General features: G+C 45.3%; 2 protein-coding genes across 2 annotated transcripts; one reads left to right on the forward strand and one right to left on the reverse strand.

The window, feature by feature from the left end:
* The first annotated feature begins 1,773 nt into the window (after positions 1 to 1,773).
* On the forward strand, positions 1,774 to 18,143 carry LOC113900853 (basic proline-rich protein-like). Its single transcript, XM_027554469.1, has 5 exons — positions 1,774 to 1,829; positions 9,083 to 9,170; positions 14,200 to 14,309; positions 15,536 to 16,467; positions 16,546 to 18,143. Exons 1-5 carry the CDS (start codon positions 1,774 to 1,776, stop codon positions 16,668 to 16,670), a joined length of 1,311 nt encoding a protein of 436 aa, XP_027410270.1. The 3' UTR covers positions 16,671 to 18,143.
* Positions 17,430 to 20,821, reverse strand: ID2 (inhibitor of DNA binding 2). Its single transcript, XM_027556146.1, has 4 exons — positions 20,620 to 20,821; positions 19,388 to 20,075; positions 19,003 to 19,066; positions 17,430 to 18,198 (listed from the first exon to the last, which is right to left on the reverse strand). The coding sequence occupies exons 2-3, from the start codon at positions 19,733 to 19,735 to the stop codon at positions 19,010 to 19,012; spliced, it is 405 nt and encodes a 134-aa protein (XP_027411947.1). The 5' UTR covers positions 19,736 to 20,075; positions 20,620 to 20,821; the 3' UTR covers positions 17,430 to 18,198; positions 19,003 to 19,009.
* Positions 20,822 to 20,850: the final 29 nt, after the last annotated feature.

Raw genomic sequence — 20,850 nt, forward strand, 5'->3', positions numbered from 1 at the left:
AAATGTTTAATTTTTAGTTTAAAAATCTTTATTTTTTTTTAACATTCTTTACCCCATTATCATTCATGGATTAGACCATCACATTAAAGTTGTACATAGTGCTGGATATATTAATTTTATTTGCAGTCTTGTTATATGGTTTTCAAATAGTTGCCCTTCTATATGCCTATTGTCAGTATTCTGTGTTAGATTGCAATCTTAAATACCACTATATGTATTTTTCTTTATATTCTATTATTAAAAGTACTAATACTTAATAAATGTTAATAGATAAGTAATATATATATTGCCTATCTAAAAAATCATTACTGCAGCAGTTTTTTTTTTTTTTTTTTTAATGATTCTGGTCACTGTCTCCTAAGAAGAAAATAGGCAAAATGAGACTTTCTGTCTTTCTTAATGTCAGCTAGTCACTAAATGCAAGAAACCAATAGACATCAATATTAGTGGGTTGACAGTGGATTGAGGTGGTGGTGGGTGACAATTTAGTTTTATATAATTACCTGCTTAATAATTTGAGTGCTTATTCAAGCCAGATACTGTTATAGGCATTTCACATGGATTAACATATTAAGTCCTAGTAAGTATATGCTGTCATTGCCCCCAGCGTAGAGATAAGGAGTCTGAAACACAGATGTATAACTTCTACATGACAACAATGCATTAGATTTTTATGGCTGTTTCCTAAACTCCTGACATCGTTATCTTAACTGTGAGAAAACCAAAGCCTTGGCAGTTTGAGACCCCTCCATTCCCCTGCCCCCAAGGTCAGTCAGCTAGTAAACAGGACCAAGACCCCAGCCCTGGTTTTTTGGCTCCAAATCTAATGATTCTTCCAGCCCACTCCATTTCTGCCAGTTAGCCATCACTCTATCCTCCATGGGTCTGCAGTGCTTCTGTTTCCCATATTCCATTGCTGTAGAAAATGTTAGTGGAGAGTATTAAACATGCCCGTCTTCACGCTCTGCAGGACAAGTCCTGGTTTTCCCAGGAAGCTCTTCTCCTTTCTCGGTCCTCTCTGCCTGAGCTTGGTAGCCTCAAAGCCAGCAGTAAAGGAGCCCAGCTTTATAGGCTACCTGGGCCTTTAAATCCTTGTGTATCTCAAAACGAACCCTCTTGTCTGGTTCCACTGTCCTCATTGACTGGAGCTCCTGAACTGGTGCTGGGGGGCAGGGTGGGGAGTGTGTCAGAGTATGCCTGTGCAACTGTGTATTTAAATGTGACCTTGCCAGACAACTAACTTGATTAAGCCCATCACTGAAACCCCATAGCATCAACGGAAGTATTTTTCCTTCAATGTTTCCTAAAAGCAATGAGACACTGACAGCTGATGGAAACACGGTATGTGAGGTCTGACCCTGGTGATGTACACAGCTGTAAGTCATTACTTTTCACTGCAGAATAGTATTCTATTATATGAATATATATAACTTATCTGTTTACCTCATTGGATATTGGGTTGTTGCCAATTTTCATTGCAAAGTTTGTATGACTATGCATTATATGTCTCCTGTTGAACTTGTGCAAGAGTTGGGACTTTTTCTGACAAATTTCTGGATTTGAGTTATTTTTTAAAACTTGTACTTTTGTGATCACAAGAAAATCACAGGAAGAAAAGACTCTCTTGGTTTACTGAATCACTAAACCTCCCCAGGGACAGGTCTAATTGGATTGCTATGACAATCATGAAGCCTTTACTGAGGTCTCAGGGGCTGGGAGTGAGTGAACACAAGAGATTGATAATGAATACAAGGGGCCTTGTATTTTGAGACGATGCAAGAAGACAGCTATGATGGAGGCCCTGACACTGTGGATGTGATGGGGAGAACGTACGTGTGCCCAGCACGCCCTAGAATTCCAACCTCCCGTTCCTCTGTCACCAGCTGAATGTATCCCCTCAGATGTCAGCCGTCACTTCACGTGCCGCTTGTCTAAAACAAAGCTCAAGACCATCCGTCAGACCAACTCTCCCCACTGGGTTTTCCTCCTTGTCATGGGTGCCATAATTATCTCTGTTACTCAGGCTCAGAACTGGAGATGTCTTTGCCTCCGCTCTCTGCCACCCCCTCATTGCATCCATCACCAGGCTCTCAGGTCTCTGCAGTGTCTCTCCAGACCACCCCACTAGGGTCCCTCCACCTTGAATCCAGCCACCTCCCACCTGCCTCTCCCTCTCCCCGCTTCATTCCAGACTGCACACGATGCTGATGGAGCCTCCTAAAACACAGAGTTCATTTCCTGCTCATTGGTGGTGATGACTCCCCTGTCACTCAACGTACCCAATTTGAGTCATTTGGAGTTTATTCCTGTGCAAATTGATTTCTAAGCTAAAGTTTTTCATTTCCCTAGTTTTTCCTGAATATTAACAAATGTCTTCAGGAAACTAAATTCACAGATGGTCCTTATTTTTGTGAGTTTGTTCTTATTTCCTCCCATGCCCAGGTGCATGCTCTTTTCTTCCTCACATGCTGTTCCTTCTTGGCACAACATCTTCTCCTGAAATGTAATTGTCTGGGGTATCCATTAAAGCTTATCACAACCCAAGGGAGTGCCCATTTGTCACTGCCATATGCAAGGTACTGGGCCAAGGGTCAAACTTGAACTTGGTGTGCAGCAAGTTAATGGAATTTATGACTGTAAGAGTTGCCATAAGTTGAAATAACTGGCTCTCAAATATTTTAGAAAAATTTAATGAGTGATAAGTGATTAAGAGGGTTATTGTATAACTTATGGAAGCACAAGAGTCTGGTACTTAACAACATACAGAGCATAAAGGTCTCCAAAGAGACCTTGAAAGATTCAAGTGCCCTTAATTTGTAAATTAAAAATGAGATTCCGAATGTTTTCCAACATGTCACAACTTGTTTTGACTTGCAGCAGCATTAATCTCAACATTGTCTAAATTAATCTTGTTCTAGCAGCCTTGAAAAATAGAAGAATGTATTATTATGCATTGACTTAAAAGGAATTATCATTACTCGGAGCAAAGAATAGCAAAGGTTATGTGAAGTCAATTTTTTATGTGAAATATATAAAGAGTGATTTGATTGGAATGAAGTGACATCAAAAGTGAGCGTGTGGCCTTGAAAATTAAACAAGATACAGATGATATTGATGATCAGCGTGTTGGTCATTTACATGATCATGATAAAGGTGAGTGCTGTGACTCCAACATTGTGACAAGGGCTGGGAAAAGAGGTAACATTGGGAGCAAGTCTCGTGTCCTGAAGGACAAACTGAACATAAGGTAAGACTTTAAAATCTGTACCATGACTCTGAATGACAAATGGAGAAATCAAAGGCTTAGCGTTTGTTCTGGTCTTTCAAAGGAAACTGGACGAAAATAGCGTGGATTTGAGGAAAACAGTAATTGGAGATGAAAGGTGGTATTTTCTCTGTGACCCAGAAACAAAGCGTCAAAGTTTGCACTGGAAAATTACAACATTCCCAACATCCCCAAAAGTACACATGTCAAAATCTCAAATAGCAGGCCTGTTGCTTTGCCTGTCTGCCATCTGCAGGATGTTCAGACGTGGAGGTCAGGAGTCCATCCAGCTCATCACACGCACACATACACATGCACACACACACACACACACACACACACACACGTGCTGATGGCCCACGAGATGCACAGCAGAGTTGCACAGTGAAGAGTCCATCCAGTTCATCACACACACACACACACACACACGCACACATGCTGACAGCCCATAGGATGCTCAGCAGAGATGCACAGTCGAGTCCATCCAGCTCAGCACACATACACACATGCACACACGTGCAGGATGCTCAGCAGAGTTGCACAGTCAAGAGTCCTTCCAGCTTATCTCTATCTCTCACATACACACACATGTGCTGATGGCCCACAGGATGCTCAGCAGAATTGCACAGTCGAGTCCATCCAGCTCAGCACACACACACACACACACACACACACACACGTGCTGATGGCCCACGAGATGCACAGCAGAGTTGCACAGTCAAGAGTCCATCCAGTTCATCACACACACACACACACGCACATGCACACATGCTGACAGCCCATAGGATGCTCAGCAGAGATGCACAGTTGAGTCCATCCAGCTCAGCACACACACACACACACACACACACATGCACACATGCTGACAGCCCATAGGATGCTCAGCAGAGATGCACAGTCGAGTCCATCCAGCTCAGCACACACACACACACACACACACACACGTGCAGGATGCTCAGCAGAGTTGCACAGTCAAGAGTCCATCCAGCTTATCTCTCTCTCACACACACACGTGCTGATGGCCCACAGGATGTTCAGAGTTGCACAGTCAAGAGTCCATCCAGCTCATCTCTCTCTCACACACACACACACGCACATGCACATGTGCTGACTGCACAGTCAAGAGTCCATCCAACTTATCTCATGCACACACACACACACACACGTGCTGATGGCCCACAGGATGCTCAGAGTTTCACAGTTGAGTCCATTCAGCTCATCTCACACACACGCGTGCTGACGCCCCACAGGATGCTCAGCAGAGCCGCACAGTCTGAGGCCTCACCACATCAGGACCAGTTGAAAGGGGCTTTCGGAGAAACAGCTTCTCCCCAAAAGCTATTATGAGATTTATCAGTTCAGCCTTTCTGAGGAGGTTCTGTGGAAGTCTCTTTAGGTGAGGGCCTTAGCGGGTGTTACACGAAAAACTGGATTTGTGGTCTCATTAGTCTTGAAAGTCCAGTCAAACAGGTTTTTGTTACATAATTTCTTAGACCTTTTAATGTGTGCTTTGAAACTTCAAGAAGAGAAAATGAGGTGCAGTCGTTTCCAAATATTGTTGTCGTTTAGTTGCTCAGTCGTGTCTTACTCTTCACTACCCCACGGACTCTAGCCTGCCAGGCTCTTCTGTCCATGGGATTCTCCAGGCTAGAATACTGGAGTGAGTTGCCATTTCCTCCTCCAGGGGATCTTTCCAATCCAGGGATCAAACCCACGTCTCTTGTGTCTCCTTTGTTGACAGGCGGATTCTTTGCCGCTGAGCCACCGGGGAAGACTCTTCTGAATATATCCCACCCGGCTTCTTGTACCCCTGAGCAATGTGTAGGACACTATTCCATGCAACAGCCTGTAGGGCCTTGCTTCATTAAAGCCTTTCCTCCAAAGGACTTCTGGAAATATCAGTAAAGCAAATCAGCCATTGAGCACACTCAAAAAGCAATGATGTTCCTGTTTAAATGATCCCAGGAGGAGAGCCATCTGAGGCTGGTCCTCAGAGTATAGGACGCTCATGTGGCCAAATCTAAGTCCTCAGGCTTTCTGTTAACTAGTTACTGACTTCATACCCATCAGGGCAGAAAGAATGAATACATGCATCTCTCTTCTCTGTCCTGATGAATCAACCTGCAAGGTCAGAGAGCTCAGGAAAGGAGACAGTTATTTAGAAAGCCTGGGGAGGTGTGAAGTGATTTAGAGGAGTGAGCTACATCCCGGCTACCTACCAACAGGCCCCTAAAGAGAAGAGACTTGTGCAGGGCTCTCAAAGGCCCTCGAAGGTTCTGGGGGCATAGGGGCGCCCCCTAGAGGGCGAGCTTAAATGGGCGGTTTAAAGTCCCCTCCTCCTTTTGCTCCCTAGAACTGTAGTTGGTGAGTTCCAGTTCTTCGCTACCAATAAAAAGGAAGCTAGATGGAATCAAGTTGTCATGGGATAGAACACTAAAAATAAGGTTTGAGAGTGAATTGCTACATAATTTCTAGCATATAACTTAGAAGAAGTTTATGTTCTATCAAAAGAGCACCCAATTCCATCTACTTCTTTAATATGAGGTTTCTTGGCACTTAAATCTATTCCAGTAAAAACACCAGTATTAAAATTCATGCTGAACTCTGGCTCATTCTATACAAAAGTAACCTTCATCCCTGGATTCTTAAAATAACTGAAAAACAGTCTTACCAATATCATTAAAAAATGTTTTTCCTATAAAATATTATCTTAATGTTTATAAAAATGTTTAAATGTTGAGTGATTTGTGATAACTGGAAATAAAAATATTTATAACTTCAATATACATATGTGCATATACATATATATATATATATGTTATTTTGCAGAAAGGCATCAGTTCAGTTCAGTTCAGTTGCTCAGTCATGTCTGACTCTTTGAGACCCATGAATTGCAGCATGCCAGGCCTCCCTGTCCATCACCAACTCCCGGAGTTCACTCAAACTCACATCCATCGAGTCGGTGATGCCATCCAGCCATCTCATCCTCTGTCGTCCCCTTCTCCTCCTGCCCCCAATCCCTCCCAGCATCAGAGTCTTTTCCAATGAGTCAACTCTTCGCATGAGGTGGCCAAAGTATTGGAGCTTCAGCTTCAGCATCAGTCCTTCCAAAGAAATCCCAGGGCTGATCTCCTTTAGAATGGACTGGTTGGATCTCCTTGCAGTCCAAGGGACGCTCAAGAGTCTTCTCCAACATCACAGTTCAAAAGCATCAATTCTTCGGCGCTCAGCTTTCTTCACAGTCCAACTCTCACATCCATACATGACCACTGGAAAAACCATAGCCTTGACTAGATGGACTTTTGTTGGCAAAGTAATGTCTCTTCTTTTCAATATGCTATCTAGGTTGGTCATAACTTTCCTTCCAAGGAGTAAGCATCTTTTAATTTCATGGCTGCAGTCACCATCTGCAGTGATTTGGGAGCCCAGAAAAATAAAGTCTGACACTGTTTCCACTGTTTCCCCATCTATTTCCCATGAAGTGATGGGACCAGATGCCATGATCTTAGTTTTCTGAATGTTGAGCTTTAAGCCAACTTTTTCAGTCTCCTCTTACACTTTCATTAAGAGGCTTTTTAGTTCTTCTTCGCTTTCTGCCATAAGGGTGGTGTCATCTGCATATCTGAAGTGATTGATATTTCTCCCGGCAATCTTGATTCCAGCTTGTGCTTCTTCCAGCCCAGCGTTTCTCATGATGTACTCTGCATGTAAGTTAAATAAGCAGGGTGACAATATACAGCCTTGGCGTACTCCTTTTCCTATTTGGAACCAGTCTGTTGTTCCATGTCCAGTTCTAACTGTTGCTTCCTGACCTGCATACAGGTTTCTTAAGAGGCAGGTCACGTGGTCTGGTATTCCCATCTACACATGGACATCACCAGATGGTCAACACCGAAATCAGATTGATTATATTTTTGCAGCCAAAGATGGAGAAAGGCACAGTAGGATACTAAGTAAATGATTTTCAAATGCAAACACACATTATATAGAATAAAATTTTGTGGGTGAAGTGGGATAGTAACAGTAGTTCAGGGAGAAAAAGAAACCATATGAAATTCTTGACTTCTAAAGAAGAAATGGCTCTTGTACTTTAAGTACGGGTGATCACTGCTATCAAATTGTGCTGATACACTTAAGAGAATAACGTAATGAGTTTGTGTGCAAATGTATTTTGCAGACACTTAAACTTGTAACAAAAATTTTAGATGGCAACTTAAAACTATGTGAGTAGATAGATGGTTTTTCAAAATCCTTTAAGGAAGTTATACCAAAAAAGTATTTGGAGATTATAATTCTTTTTTTCTGTGGAAGCTGCATTTTATTTGAAAATCCATCCATTTTTGCTAACAGACATTTTAAGATTGTAAACAAAAATAGAATCTGCAGAGACAATGCAACAAGTATGCTTAAACTCACGTACAGAATTGCTTTCCTACAACAAACTGTCCTTCATAAGGCCCCTCTCAACCCAAACATTAAGATGTATTTACACAAAGAACCAATCAACAGTACAGTTTAATTCTTTGTTAACTAAACTCTTGGCTAGACATTAATTTTAAAGATCCTATTTCCCCTTATTTCAAAGGTACATGATCATAACATGGCATGAGCCAAACAAAAGGTTATATAACTCTTAAACGATGTGACATCTTAGCTTTTCTGATGATGTTCAGGGTATCAAATACTGTGTAAGGAGTCCCCCCAAACTGATTGGCAGAACAATTTTATAAGCTGTTATTTATAAAGATTTTTAAAATATTATATTAAATATTTTATAAATATTTTTATATTTATCTTATAGTCCTGGGTTATAAGTATTATTCCAACTGTCCTAGGGTTGACCTAGCTCAGCCAGGTGTTCCCACTTAGGGTCTCCATGCCGTAGTGGTCGGTCAGATGGTGGCAGGGCTGGAGGCCTCTCAGAGGCGTTCTCACTCACATGTCTGATGTGTGACGCGGTGGCAGCTATAGGTGTCAACCCCCACACACGTTCTCTCTCTGCAGCTTGGGCTTCCTCACAAAATGGCAGTTACGTTCCCAGGGTGAATGTCCTGAGATTGAGAGAGCGAGAACCAGGCAGCAGTTAAATCGCCTCTTATGACCCAGCCCTGGAATTCACAAAGCACCCTCTCCGTCGCATTCACAAGGTTCAACCCTGTTTCAAGGGCAGGAGACAGGCTTCAGCTCTTGTTGCTGACCATGTAGAAATATTTTTGCGGTTATTTTTGGAACATACAAACTGTCACAGATCACTACAGGGATTGCTGTTGTTCAGTGACTGAGTTATGCCTGACCCTTCGGGACCCCATGGACTGCAGCACGCCAGGCTTCCCTGTCCTTTACCACCTCCCGGAGTTTGCTCAAGCTGGTGTTCACTGAGTCAGCGATGCCATCCAACCACCTCATCCTCTGTCGTCCCCTTCTCCTCCTGCCCTCAATCTTTCCCAGCATTAGGGTCTTTTCCATTGAGTCGGCTCTTTGCATCAGGTGGCCAAATATTGGAGCTTCAGCTTCAGCCTCAGTCCTTCCAATGAATATTCAGGGTTGATTTCCTTCAGGGACTACAGGGATGAGGAAGACAAAGAGTCTGCTAGGATGCTATCATGGCAGAAAAATGGATGAACACATAGCTCTGCTACATGCTAGATGCACCCAGACTGATTTTAGAGAGCTGTTCATCTCCAGGGCAGAATTATAGACAGCATGATGGAGCTCAAAGGATCTCTTGCTGAGTTTCTCGTGAGACTGAGAGCTGGCTGGGGCACGTGCTTGTCCACACCTCCCGAGGGTCAAATGCTTGCGACCTCCTCCTTCCAGGGGCTGCACAGAAGCTCTGTCTTGGCTGAAAATATTTGAAATCAAGCAGATCTTTTCCCTCAATGCTGAAGCCTTCCACATACTTCTGGTATGTGATTGCCTCCATTTTTTTCCCCTGCAGGATGATTTTCTTCATTGGGAAATGTCAGTTAAAATTTACACCCTTACTGTAGTGAAAAAGATGTAAAAAATAGAAATGGCTTTCTTTTCAGACACTGTCACTCTCTCTCTTGCATATGGCTTCCAGTAAGAGTTTTTTTTTTTTCCTTCTTCTTCTACTTCACTGATGGTTTGGCTATGGAATCTCAGAAAACTTGGGCTCTCGCCTATAACTAAGAATGCAAAGTCCTGATACAGAAAATGTTGAAGTGTATAAAAATCGATACTTACTATTTTTAGATTGCATATCAACATAAGACTTAGAATTCAAGTCCCTTGTCTTTATCTATTAGCAGATGCTACACAAAAGCGATCCCTTTCTTGTGAGTAAAGGTGTAGAAATAGCCCAACATTTCCAGAACTTTGGTCCTTTTATCTACTTCAGTGGATCACTTGAACTTGAAGGGTGTCTTTTTCAATGGTGAGATTAAAGAACATTATTAATGCTGTATAGTATGTTTCCAGTAATCAAAATATTTCCCCCCAGACAAGCTGCATACATATGAAAGCCGGGTAAGGAAAAAGAAATGAATTTTATCCTTGGCTATTATACCTTGCCATTTCATTCTTTAATAGAATGATCATTTCAAGTCCAAAATATTTAATAGTATGATTTCATATCTATCTATCTTCTATCTATCTAGTCTTTGAGATATGCCAAAATTACCCCTCCCATTGTGGAAGTGACAATATTATTTACTCCAGTTTGAGGTTCTGCGTAGAGCCAGAATTAGGTATTGAATTAGGTGAAAGTAATATTTGGGAAAAGTAAAATGTAAAAAGTAAAGGTAAAATGGTTGAATGAGTGATGATGTTCTATGATCTGAGGTTACTTAGTATGGTACTTTTTCTTGAGTTCAAAAAGCTAAGTTAATTGTGGTCTTATTAATAAGTTTAAAATGCACTGGCTACGACTAAAAAAAGACACATGTAAACCGGTGACATCTAGACATCGTAGACATCTAGACATCGTATCAGCTGGAGGAAATGCCGGCAGAACTCCTAAACTGAGAGTTTAGTGATACAGCAAGACACGCCTGGAGGAGTCACACAGCCAAAATTATCGCTGCCATTTCCACCAAATGTTTCCAAGGAGCTTCTAAAATGGTGCCTGTGGTAGAAAGTTGGCCCTTTGCTCCTTGCGGGCCCCCTGGCTCCCTGCTCAGACCGTGGGGTCCCTCCACTGTCGCCAGCAGCAAAGGCATCAAGACCCCCAGGCAGGCCCTGATCCCACTGCACCCCCTCAGCCAAGGTTCTTAATAAAAACACTGTGTAGCCACCCTCCAAGATGGCTCCAGAGACCTGTGCCTGCTGTGTGCAGCTGCAGCCTGGGTGCCCCCTACCTTGTGCCCAGGTTGTCTGTATGACCGATAGTGGAGATCTGTCATCCCCGAGATCTGGTGAGTCGAGGTTGCAGCTTCTGTACGTTCTCTCCCTGCCTTGCTCCGGGGGACACCAGCTGCCCTGCTCTGCTGTGCTTGGCCCATAAGAGAGGCCCCGGGGTCTCTGGCCAACAGCTGGGGATGAACAGAGGTGACCACAAGATGGAATCTGGAAGCTGATTCTCCAGAGTCATCAGCCTCGAGGTGAGAGAACAGACACTTGATCCAGAGACCCAACAAAGCCACTCTCGCTTCCAACCCTCAGAAACTGAGAAAGTGAGAAACATTCACTGCCTTAAGCTGCTAGTTCAGTTCAGTCGCTCAGTGGTGTCCAACCCCATGGACTGCAGCATGCCAGGCCTCTGTGTCCTTCACCAACTCCTGGAGTTTGCTCAAACTCATGTCCATTGAGTTGGTGATGCCATCCAACCATCTCATCCTCTGTCATCCCCTTCTCCTCCCTCCGTCAGTCTTTCCCAGCATCAGGGTCTTTTCCAATGAGTCAGCTCTTTGCATCGGTGGCCAAAGAATTGGAACTTCAGCTTCAGCATCAGTCCTTGAAATGAATATTCAGGACTGATTTCCTGTAGGATGGACTGGTTGGATCTCCTTGCTGTCCAAAGGACTCTCAAGAGTCTTCTCCAACACCACAGTTCAAAAGCACCAATTCTTTAGCGCTCAGCTTTCGCTATAGTCCAACTCTCACATCCATACACATCACTGCAGATGGTGACTGCTGCCATGAAATTAAAAGATGCTTGCTCCTAGGAAGAAAAGCTCTGACCAACCTAGACAGCATATTAAAAAACACAGGCATTACTTTGCCAACAAAGGTCCATCTAGTCAAAGCTATGGTTTTCAAACTGCTAAGTTTTATTTATTAATTTTTGGCTGCACTGGGTCTTCATTTCGGCTTTCTCTGGGTGTGGTGGGCGGGGTCTCACTTCGGTGGCTTCTCTTGTTGCAGAGCACTGGCTGTAGAGCCCAGTCTCAGGAGTTGTGGGGCACAGGCTTAGTTGCCCCTTGACATGAGGACTCTTCCCTGACCAGGGACTGGATGCATGTCCCCTGCATTGGCAGGTGGATTCTTAACCACTGGACCACCAGGGAAGTCCAAGCTGCTAGGTTTTAGAAAGCTTACTCACCCAGCAATATCGGATCAGTGTAGCAGTAAAATTCTATTTTGTTGTTTTGCTATTTATTTAGTTTTATTTTATATTGGAATATAGCTGATTAATCCTGTTGAGTTAATTTCAGGTGTAGAGCAAAATGATTCAGTTCTACGTATACAGGCAGGTATCCTTTTTCAAACTCTTTTCCCACTTAGGTTATTACAGAATATTAAGCACTATTCCCAGTACTATACAGGAGGTCCTTGTTGGTCATCTAATTTTAAACACAGCAGTGTGTACATGTCAATCCTAAATTTCCAATCTAGCCCACTCTCCCCCTTTGCCTTCCCTCGTGGCCCTAAGTTCATTATCTAAGTCTGAAGAAAATCTGCCTTTGCCCATTTTTGAACTGGGCTGGTTTTTTACTTTTTTGGTGGTGGTTGTTGAGTTTTAAAAGTCCTTTACATATTTTGGATATTAATCCTATATCAGTTATATGACTTGCAAATAAATATTTTCTCCCATTCCATAGGTTGCATTTTCACTCTGTTGATAATGCGTAAATGGATGCACAAAGTTTTAAGTTTTCATGAAGTCCGATTTGTCTGTTTTTATTCATCTGTTTTGCCTGTGCCTTTGGTGTCGTGTCTGAGAAGCCATCGCTACATCCTGTGTTGTGAGGCTTGTGCCATGTAAGAGTCTTATAGTTTTAGGTCGTATATGTTGTTGCCTTTAGTGCAGTTTGAGTTAACATATTTGTATATGGTATTAGGTAAGGGTCCAACTTCATTCTTTTGCACGTGACTATCCAATTTTTCTAGTACCTTTTGTTGTAAAGCCTGGCCTTTCCTATTGAATGGTCTTGGTATTCTTGTTGATCATTTGACCACATATGTGAGGGTCTGTTTCTGGATTCTCTAGTCTGCTCCATTGATCACTCTGTTTGTGGTCATGCCAACACCACACTGCTTGGATGACTAGAGCTTTATAGTAAGTTTTGAAATCAGGAAACATTAGCTCTCCAATTTTGTTCTTTTTCTAGACTGTTTTAGCTTAAGGATCCCTTGAGATTCCATATGAACTTTAGGATGGATTTTTCTATTTCTGCAAAAAACATCATTTTGATTTGACATGGATTGGTCTCGAATCTAATAGACTGCTTTAGATGGCATTGTCATTTTAACAATATTACGTTCTCTAATTCATGAGTATGGGAAATCTTTCCATTTCTAAATGTCTTCTTTAATTTTTTCAGCAATGTTTTATACTTTTAACTGTGCATGCCTTTTGCCTCTTTGGTTAATTCCTAAGTATTTTATTCTTTTTTGATGTTATTGTAAATTGAATTGTTTTCTTAATTTCCTTTTCAGATTGTTTGTTGTTAGTGTGTAGAAATGCTCCAGTGGTTTTTCATCTGGGTTTTAACTTTTGCATCGTTTTCAATTTCAATATCTTGGGATTGTCTTATGTTTTCAATTAGTTCTTTGATTTCTTTAATCATTTCAGTCATTCTCATTCTTTATAGTTCTTTGGTTCCTAATCTTTCTCTTCATTGTATCTATTGACTCTTTTGCTCATAGTAAATTGTTTTCCAGTGGTTTAAAAAAAATTTACTTTAAACTTTCAGCGAGCCATTAAATATGAGAATTGTATGCGGTCTATATGGAGGGCTTTTCCATCCAGAGAAGTTTTGCACTTGCTACTGCCAAACACCCCAGAAGCATCACTAGATGGGACCCCACTTTATATTAATTTATTGGCATTAGCACAGTGGGAAAGAAACTGCCTGCCAACACAGGAGGTGCAAGAGACACAGGTTTGATCCCTGGGTTGGAAAGATCCTCCAGAGGAGGGCAACTTGCTCCAGTAGTCTTACTTGGAGAACCCCATGGACAGAGGAGCTTGGAGGGCTACAGTCCACGGGGTCGCCAAGAGTAAGACACGACTGTGTGTCTGAGCACACACACACTGGCAGTAGAATTTCTGAAACTAACTGGGTAGTATATATTTGAACCTGAGGGCAGATCTACCTACATGAATTTTCAAGGGAGCTATTTCTTTCCCAGCCTGAGCTCAGGCTGACAAATAGACTTTCTCAGGATCTAGTGAGCAATGTATTTTTTTAGTCTATACTTCAGCTGAGGGGGCCTTCAAGGGTTCTGCATGGTGGTCAAAGCCGCAGCGTCCTGCTTCCACATGGTTTCCAAACCTTGATCCCCATCCCCGTTGGGCCAGTGCCCCTACATTGCCGAGCCTGGCGCCCCCAGCCAGGACGGCCACAGCGCTGGGCACTCCCCTCCTCCCTCTACTCTGCTTCAGCTCTGTCTACACGTGTCCTCTGCAGCCTGCCCTGGCATTCTTGTGACCTTGGGCTGGTGCCACTCAGAGTGCCTGTGTCCGTGGTTGGCACTGAACACAGTATCTGCGCTGAGCTTCTCAACCCATCTCATGGCCCCTGTCCCAGATGATCTTTATGATGAACCAGAAAGACATCCGAAGTCTTGGCAGCGTCATCAACCAGAACAAAGACATTCAGAGCCTGGAGGCGCCTTCCCATCACTACAAAAAGGGAGGGTGGGTGGCAAGTCAGGCTACTGACTCTCCGCGTGGTCCTGGAGCCGCATGCCCACACTGTGGAGAGCGAGCCCCATAAATAATTAACACTGAAATTTTTTTTTTTTTTTTAAAGAAAAGCTCCACAGTACAAGCATTCTTTTTATGGACAAGAATGCTATTTCCTTTTAAATTCAAAAGCCCCTTCTCCATTTCAGTAGAACACTGGGCCGAGTTGCTCTGTCTGCGAACGGCTGTGCATCTTTCCTCACTCAAGTCACATCTCTGAACCCAGTTTCCACAGGATGGAAGATTTACGTCTGCTTACCTCAGAGGATTTATCCATGACTTTGAGGACTAAGAGTAAATGTAAACTGACATTTATTGTTTGAGGTTAGTGTGACCTTGATTCCAAAATTAGATAAGGTCTGCACAAGATACCACAGCTCTATTTCATTCTCAAAAATTCCAAGCAAAATATTGGCTGACAGAACGCGACAGTGTCTGTAAAAAGTAACAATACATCGTGTTCAGGTAGGATTTTTTTTTTTATCTCAGTTTTGTTTATTTATTTATTTTACTTTACAATATTGTATTGGTTTTGCCATCAGGTAGGATTAATTGCAGAAATGAAAGGGTAGTTCACATCAGAAAAATCGGTATCATATACTAGAGAAATAATTTCAATAAATATGGTAAAAGTATTTTACCAAATTCACCCCCCAAATTATGATTTAGAATTCTCAAGAAATCCCTAACAATGGAAGGGTTCTTCCTCAAATGGATAAAGACTATATATTACAACAAAATCCTAGAGTCAGGTCATCCATAAGGGATGGAGGGTGACCTGTGCTCCAAGGGCCAGGATAGGACACGAATACCCACTCTTACTCACCCCTATTCCTTTAACACAGCATTGAAGATTCTGGCTAAAGTGCTTAAATAATTCAGAAAAATAAATAAATAAGTAACATTCAGTTAAACAGAAGCTTAAGGTAAGAGAAGGGAGAACGTTCAGGCTTTCGTTGGACTTGACAATCCATTTTTCTCCACAATCGCCTTATCATCTATTTGAGGCCAAGGATCACACCTGATACTTTTTTAAAAAATCCAGGACCCTACCTGGTGTCGAGTTGGTGGTAGATACTAGTTTGCCAAAGGGATCTTATCCAAGTTATGAAGTAGAAAAGATGAAATGAGTCGCATGTGGAAACCACTGTACATGTGCTAGAGAAGTAAGCTTGCAGGACATCATCCTTCGTTTTCAAAAGGCTGCATCTCCCTTCCACTTCTAAGCCTCAGAGCCCCCGCGCCCGCGAACTGCCCTCCTCGAGGCGGCCAGCAGGTGGCGCCCGGCCTCCACCGGCAGGACCCGGAAAGGCCCACTGGGCTCCGACGTCCCAAGTCCCCTCGGAAGGGCGCCCGTTTCCCGGACGCGGCTGCTCCCTTAGGTCTTCGATCGAAAGGCGCGAACGGCCCGCGGCTCCCAGCGACGGTGTGGGCCCGGCTCGCCCCCACGCTTCCCTCGCAAAGCCAGGGAGCCCTCGCGCGAGGTCCCCTCCGTCCAAGACACTGTCTCGGTCCGAGCCGACCGCGGGCGGGGCACCGAGCCTGGGGTCTGTGCTCCCCTCCCCCCGGAGAGAAAGGCCGCAGGTGGGTAGAGACCTGGCCTGGCGCTTCCCGCCCTCGCCGCTCCCGGGTGCAGCCCCACGCGGGGTGGCCGGTCGTGCCGGGCGCTGGAGGGGCAGAGGACGAGTGGACCGACGGCCTAGGCCAGTCCTGAATGGCGGCCACGGTCGGAATGACCGGCTCCGCACGGGGGCCGCCGCCGGAGCCCGCCTCCCCGGGGGTATGATGATCCCCGACAACGGCGACGGCCCCTGGATCCAAGGACAGGCCCACCTGTGGGCGAAGATGCGGTCCGGGGGCGGGGACGATGCGCAGCGCGCGGGTGATGCGCAAAGCTGGCCCGGCCGGCTGCACGGGCCCCCCCCCCACCGCCCCGGCCTGGAAGGGTGCAGGAGCCCGGCGAGGCTGGGACCACCGGTGCCCCCGCCCCCGCCCCGCGCTCGGGCGCGATGGATTCCGTGTCGGGCCCGGAAACGCCGCAGCCACCCGGGACAGACTCGCCGGCGCCACCCTTACACCTGCTCGGCTGGGCCTGAGACGGTAGCCCCAGGTGAGACCCTCCCCACCCCCACCCCCCCCAACCTCACCCCCTATCCTCACCGGCCCGTCCTCCCCGCTCCTTCTCCAGGTCCCGTCCACCCTGGATCGGCCTTACGAGCATCCCACCCCCACCCTCAAGCCACATGCCCTGGCGGAAGTGTCTTCCAACGTGAGAAGGTAGTATCAATATACGGGGATACAGATGATTTGTAAACACGTACCTACACTAGCTCTGCATTTTAAAGCCAAGTCCCAACGTTGCCACGTGAGGGATGCGGTGGACACAGCACTTGGATCCTTCCCTGTGGTTCCCTCTCTCTCCTTCCCTGCGCAGTCCAGGGTGAAGGGCGATTTAAAGATTTAAACAGAAACCTGTCTCGGAGCCCGGGCAGGGCCCAAGCCTCCTCCCCAGGCTGGGTGAGCTACAGGTGCAGGAGGGAGCTCGCGGCCATATTACAGCTTCATCCCCAGGGCGAAGTGGCCTTAGGAGTAGCATGGAGGGTTGTTGTTGTTGTTGTTTTTTTTTTTTTGCCCCACCTCTAAATCTTAAAATCAGGTTCAGAAATTCTGTGGATTCTGTTCTTTCCTGATTAACAGCAGTTTCATTTGCTGCAGAAGTGTCTTATCCACTCGACAGGTCGTCATCCAGATTCCACATCTAAAGTGCTAGGAGTCCTCACCACAGTAACTCTTGGGTTGGAAACCCCACCCCAAGGCACAGAACTACTTTTTTCTTGACAGACTAAGAGAAACTTCTGGGTCTATAGACTCCCCAGCACAGTCAGCTTCCCTAAAAAGCAGCAGCAGCCCTTTGCCCCAGAGTGCTAGCCCTGACCACACATCTATCTGATAAGGGCCTTCTCTGAACTGCAGATTCCAAGACTTAGGGGTGGTAGAAGTGATGAAGGAGGAGGAATTAAATAAAATGGCGAGACAGAGACAGAATCTTAAAAATCATTCAGAATTCAGGCATTGACTTCAGACATGTTTTATTATAATCTTATACAGTCTACATAAATTTGAACTTGTATTTATTTGGGTTCAGTTATAACATAGCATAATAAAAATCAAAGCACTGGTCCTCTGAAATAAAGCAGGCAATCACCATTCAATAAACACACTTGATTTATTTTGTATAAAAGGGTTAAGTTTACAACTAAACTTTTATAAAAAGTTTAGCATGAATAAGTACATTACACTTTGTATGCAGAAATGTACATTTCTGCCACTATACAAGAAAACTCTAATTAAAGAGTTCACAAGGTTTCACTCAATATATATATATATTTATATATAAATATATACACAGCATTCAGTAGGCTTGTGTCAAAAAAGGTAATTTCTGACCAAAAGACTTCATTTAAGTAACTGAATACTGATCCTTCTGGTATTCACGCTCCACCTTTGAAAAAAGGCAAAGTCTGCTTAAATTGGGCAATTCCTTGTGATTTTAACGTTTTCGCTCCCCATGGTGGGAATAGTATATAAAGAAAACCTTCCAACTGCAGAAAGGGCATTTAAAAGTCTTTTTCATAAATAACTAATATCACAGTCCAGGTCAGAAAACACCCTGGGGAAGTTGATCATTCTTAAGTTTTCCTTCCATTTTTTTTTTTTTAAAAGGTCCATTTGACTTGTTGTCCTCCTTGTGAAATGGTTGAAAAATAAGTTCAGCGCCTTAAAAGAGCCTGTGGATTTGTTGTTGTTGTTGTGCAAAGGGAAAAAAAAAAGTCATGAACACCTGCAAGAGATCGAGAGAGAAAGGACTGTTTAGGAGGTTTTACCCTAAGGGCAGAGTCAGGCAGACTGGCGCCAGGAGGAAGCCGCAGTTTGAACATTTAACCAAACACTCAAACATTGGGCAAACCCTGGCGTCCAGATGCAGCGCACACACTCGGCCTGGACAGCGCAAATTAAACATTAAAATAGCAGAGGCTCCGGGGAAAACTTCCCAACGCAATCTCCTATTTGGATCTCCAACGGCAGTGCTCACAGGCGCCAGTCTGCTTCTTGTAACAATTATTTGATTGAAAACAGCCCTTTAGTTAACAGATAGGGAAGTCGGAATCCCACATCACAGGGTCTGAGACACAGGGTAGCAATGCTCAGCTGGCCGATCCGAAGGGGCTGGAGTTTTGGGGAAGGAGGATCCCTATGGAATTTGCGGTGATAAGATTAATTATATGGAGGTTAGTACCTCATAGTACCAGAGCAATAGCAGAAAACAGCCGGGGCATGTTACAGGCGCACGAGAAGCCAGTAGGTATTCTCCTTCACCACCTTGGGAGTGAGTTACAGGCATTGATTTTTTTCTTTTTCTTTCCTTTTTTTTTTTTTTTTTAAGGAAAACGTTCTGGGATTTTGAGTAACAGGAGCTAGATGACTCTTCATGTCTAGGACGCGTAAACAATGTACTACGTGCAACCCAACGCAGTACACGTTCATTTACCAAACCCCCAAATTTTACAGATACGCAAGTACCCACGCGCGCACACACACTCTCCAAGCGCCAGTTCACCAACGGGGGACACAAGCAGACACTCACCATTTATTCAGCCACAGAGAGCTTTGCTGTCATTTGACATTAACTCAGAAGGGAATTCAGAAGCCTGCGAGAGAAAGGGGGGGAAAAGGCACAAGACGTTAGACAACCTTAAGGAGAAAGAACCTTTAAAAAAAAAATAGTTTTATTTTGAACAGCAAGTTCCAACAACCCACGTTTATACTGAATTCAGACTCGGAGGCATTAATATGTCATAACTTAACAATTTCACGCACACGACTCTTTCCACAGCAGATTTGTTTTTGTTTTAAATGACAGTAACAGGGATAGTGATGATAAAGTTATTAGCCTATCTGTAAGTGAGCGACTAGGGCCCGCCGCCTGACAACGGCTCTACCCGAGCATCGCTGGGGGGAGCGGGTCTTACCTGCAAGGACAGGATGCTGATGTCGGTGTTGAGGGTGGTGAGCGGCGTCCTGGACGCCTGGCTCTGTCCGGGTCGCTGGTGGTGCAGGCTAACGATGGTGGGGTGCGAGTCCAGCGCGATCTGCAAGTCCAAGATGTAGTCGATGACGTGCTGCAGGATTTCCATCTTGCTCACCTTCTTGTTTTGCGGGATGCTAGGCACCAGCTCCTTGAGCTTGGAGTAGCAGTCGTTCATGTTGTACAGCAGGCTCATCGGGTCGTCCACCGGGGTTTTGCTCCGGGAGATGCCCAGGCCGTGGTCCGAAAGGCTGTTTTTCCTAACGGACCTCACTGGACTGAAGGCTTTCATGCTGACCGCGGGGAAGGGAAGCGAAGCGATTGGGAGGAGGGAAGCGGGCTGCCCCGAAGCTCAGGCCGCCGCCGTCGCTGCCGCCGCCTCCTGCGAAGCTCGCTACGTTCGGCACCGCGCTCGGCTCAGAATGAAGCGGGGAGCCCGGCCCGGCGGCTTTTATACGCGCTCGCCGGGGCCACACGACCCGGCTTCCCCGCGCCCCCATTGGTGGAAGGCGGTGCGTCCATCAGGCCGGGCGGGCGCGCCCATTGGCAGGCGCGGGCGCGAGGGGAGAGCTCCGTCCTTCCGCGTTCGCAGCCAATCGCCGTGGGGGTGGGCGGAACGGGCGCCAGCCCAGCTGAGGTGGTAAATAGAGTACAGTGAGCGCCGGGCCCAGGGGGACCTGGGGGTGGGCAGGGGCCGGGGGAGGGCCGAACACCGGGAGCAGGGGGGCGCGGACGCGGTGGGGGCGGGGACACCCCGGGAACGTAAGCGTGCACCCCAATTCCAATCCCGATCACTAGGCGGGACCCTCCCCCTAAAGGTGCCCCCCGACGGAGGCTGCTACACCTCTAGGCTTTCAGCATCACTAAGATCACAGCACCCGCGACGGGATCTGCACGGCAGAGGGGGAAAGCCACCACGGTTCCCCGCGCCTCCCGGAAAGTCATCAAGACGTTATAGAAAGCATTTCCGAAAAAAGGGAAAACGCAAATAAGTTTGCCATCGACAACTGATGTTTGTAGATTGAGATCGGCCTCTTAAGATCAGGAAAAGCTTTGTAAAAACAAACCCCAAAACACCCACGCGCGCGCATTTCAACGACAGGTTTAAGTGTGGGATCGTGCAACCCGGAGCAACGTAGAAGGCAGTATTGTAAACTCTGTGAAATGAGTACTTACTGGATAACCGTGCTGATCGCTAAGGAGCTCCGAGACGCGCGGGACCCTTCCTGGGTTCCTTCTCTAGCACTGGGAAGGGCTATTATAATAAAGCTATTAATCGGAAATCATTAGGAGTATTTGCATATTGAAGCTGTATTTACATACACTACCCTTGAGAGGCTGCTGGTCCGCTCTGCAGTGTCGGTGGCAAAGGAAGGTGACTAGCTATGCACACACCATGATTTCTGG

Source organism: Bos indicus x Bos taurus, chromosome 11 (assembly GCF_003369695.1).
Source record: "Bos indicus x Bos taurus breed Angus x Brahman F1 hybrid chromosome 11, Bos_hybrid_MaternalHap_v2.0, whole genome shotgun sequence".
Classification (NCBI taxonomy): domain Eukaryota; kingdom Metazoa; phylum Chordata; class Mammalia; order Artiodactyla; family Bovidae; genus Bos; species Bos indicus x Bos taurus.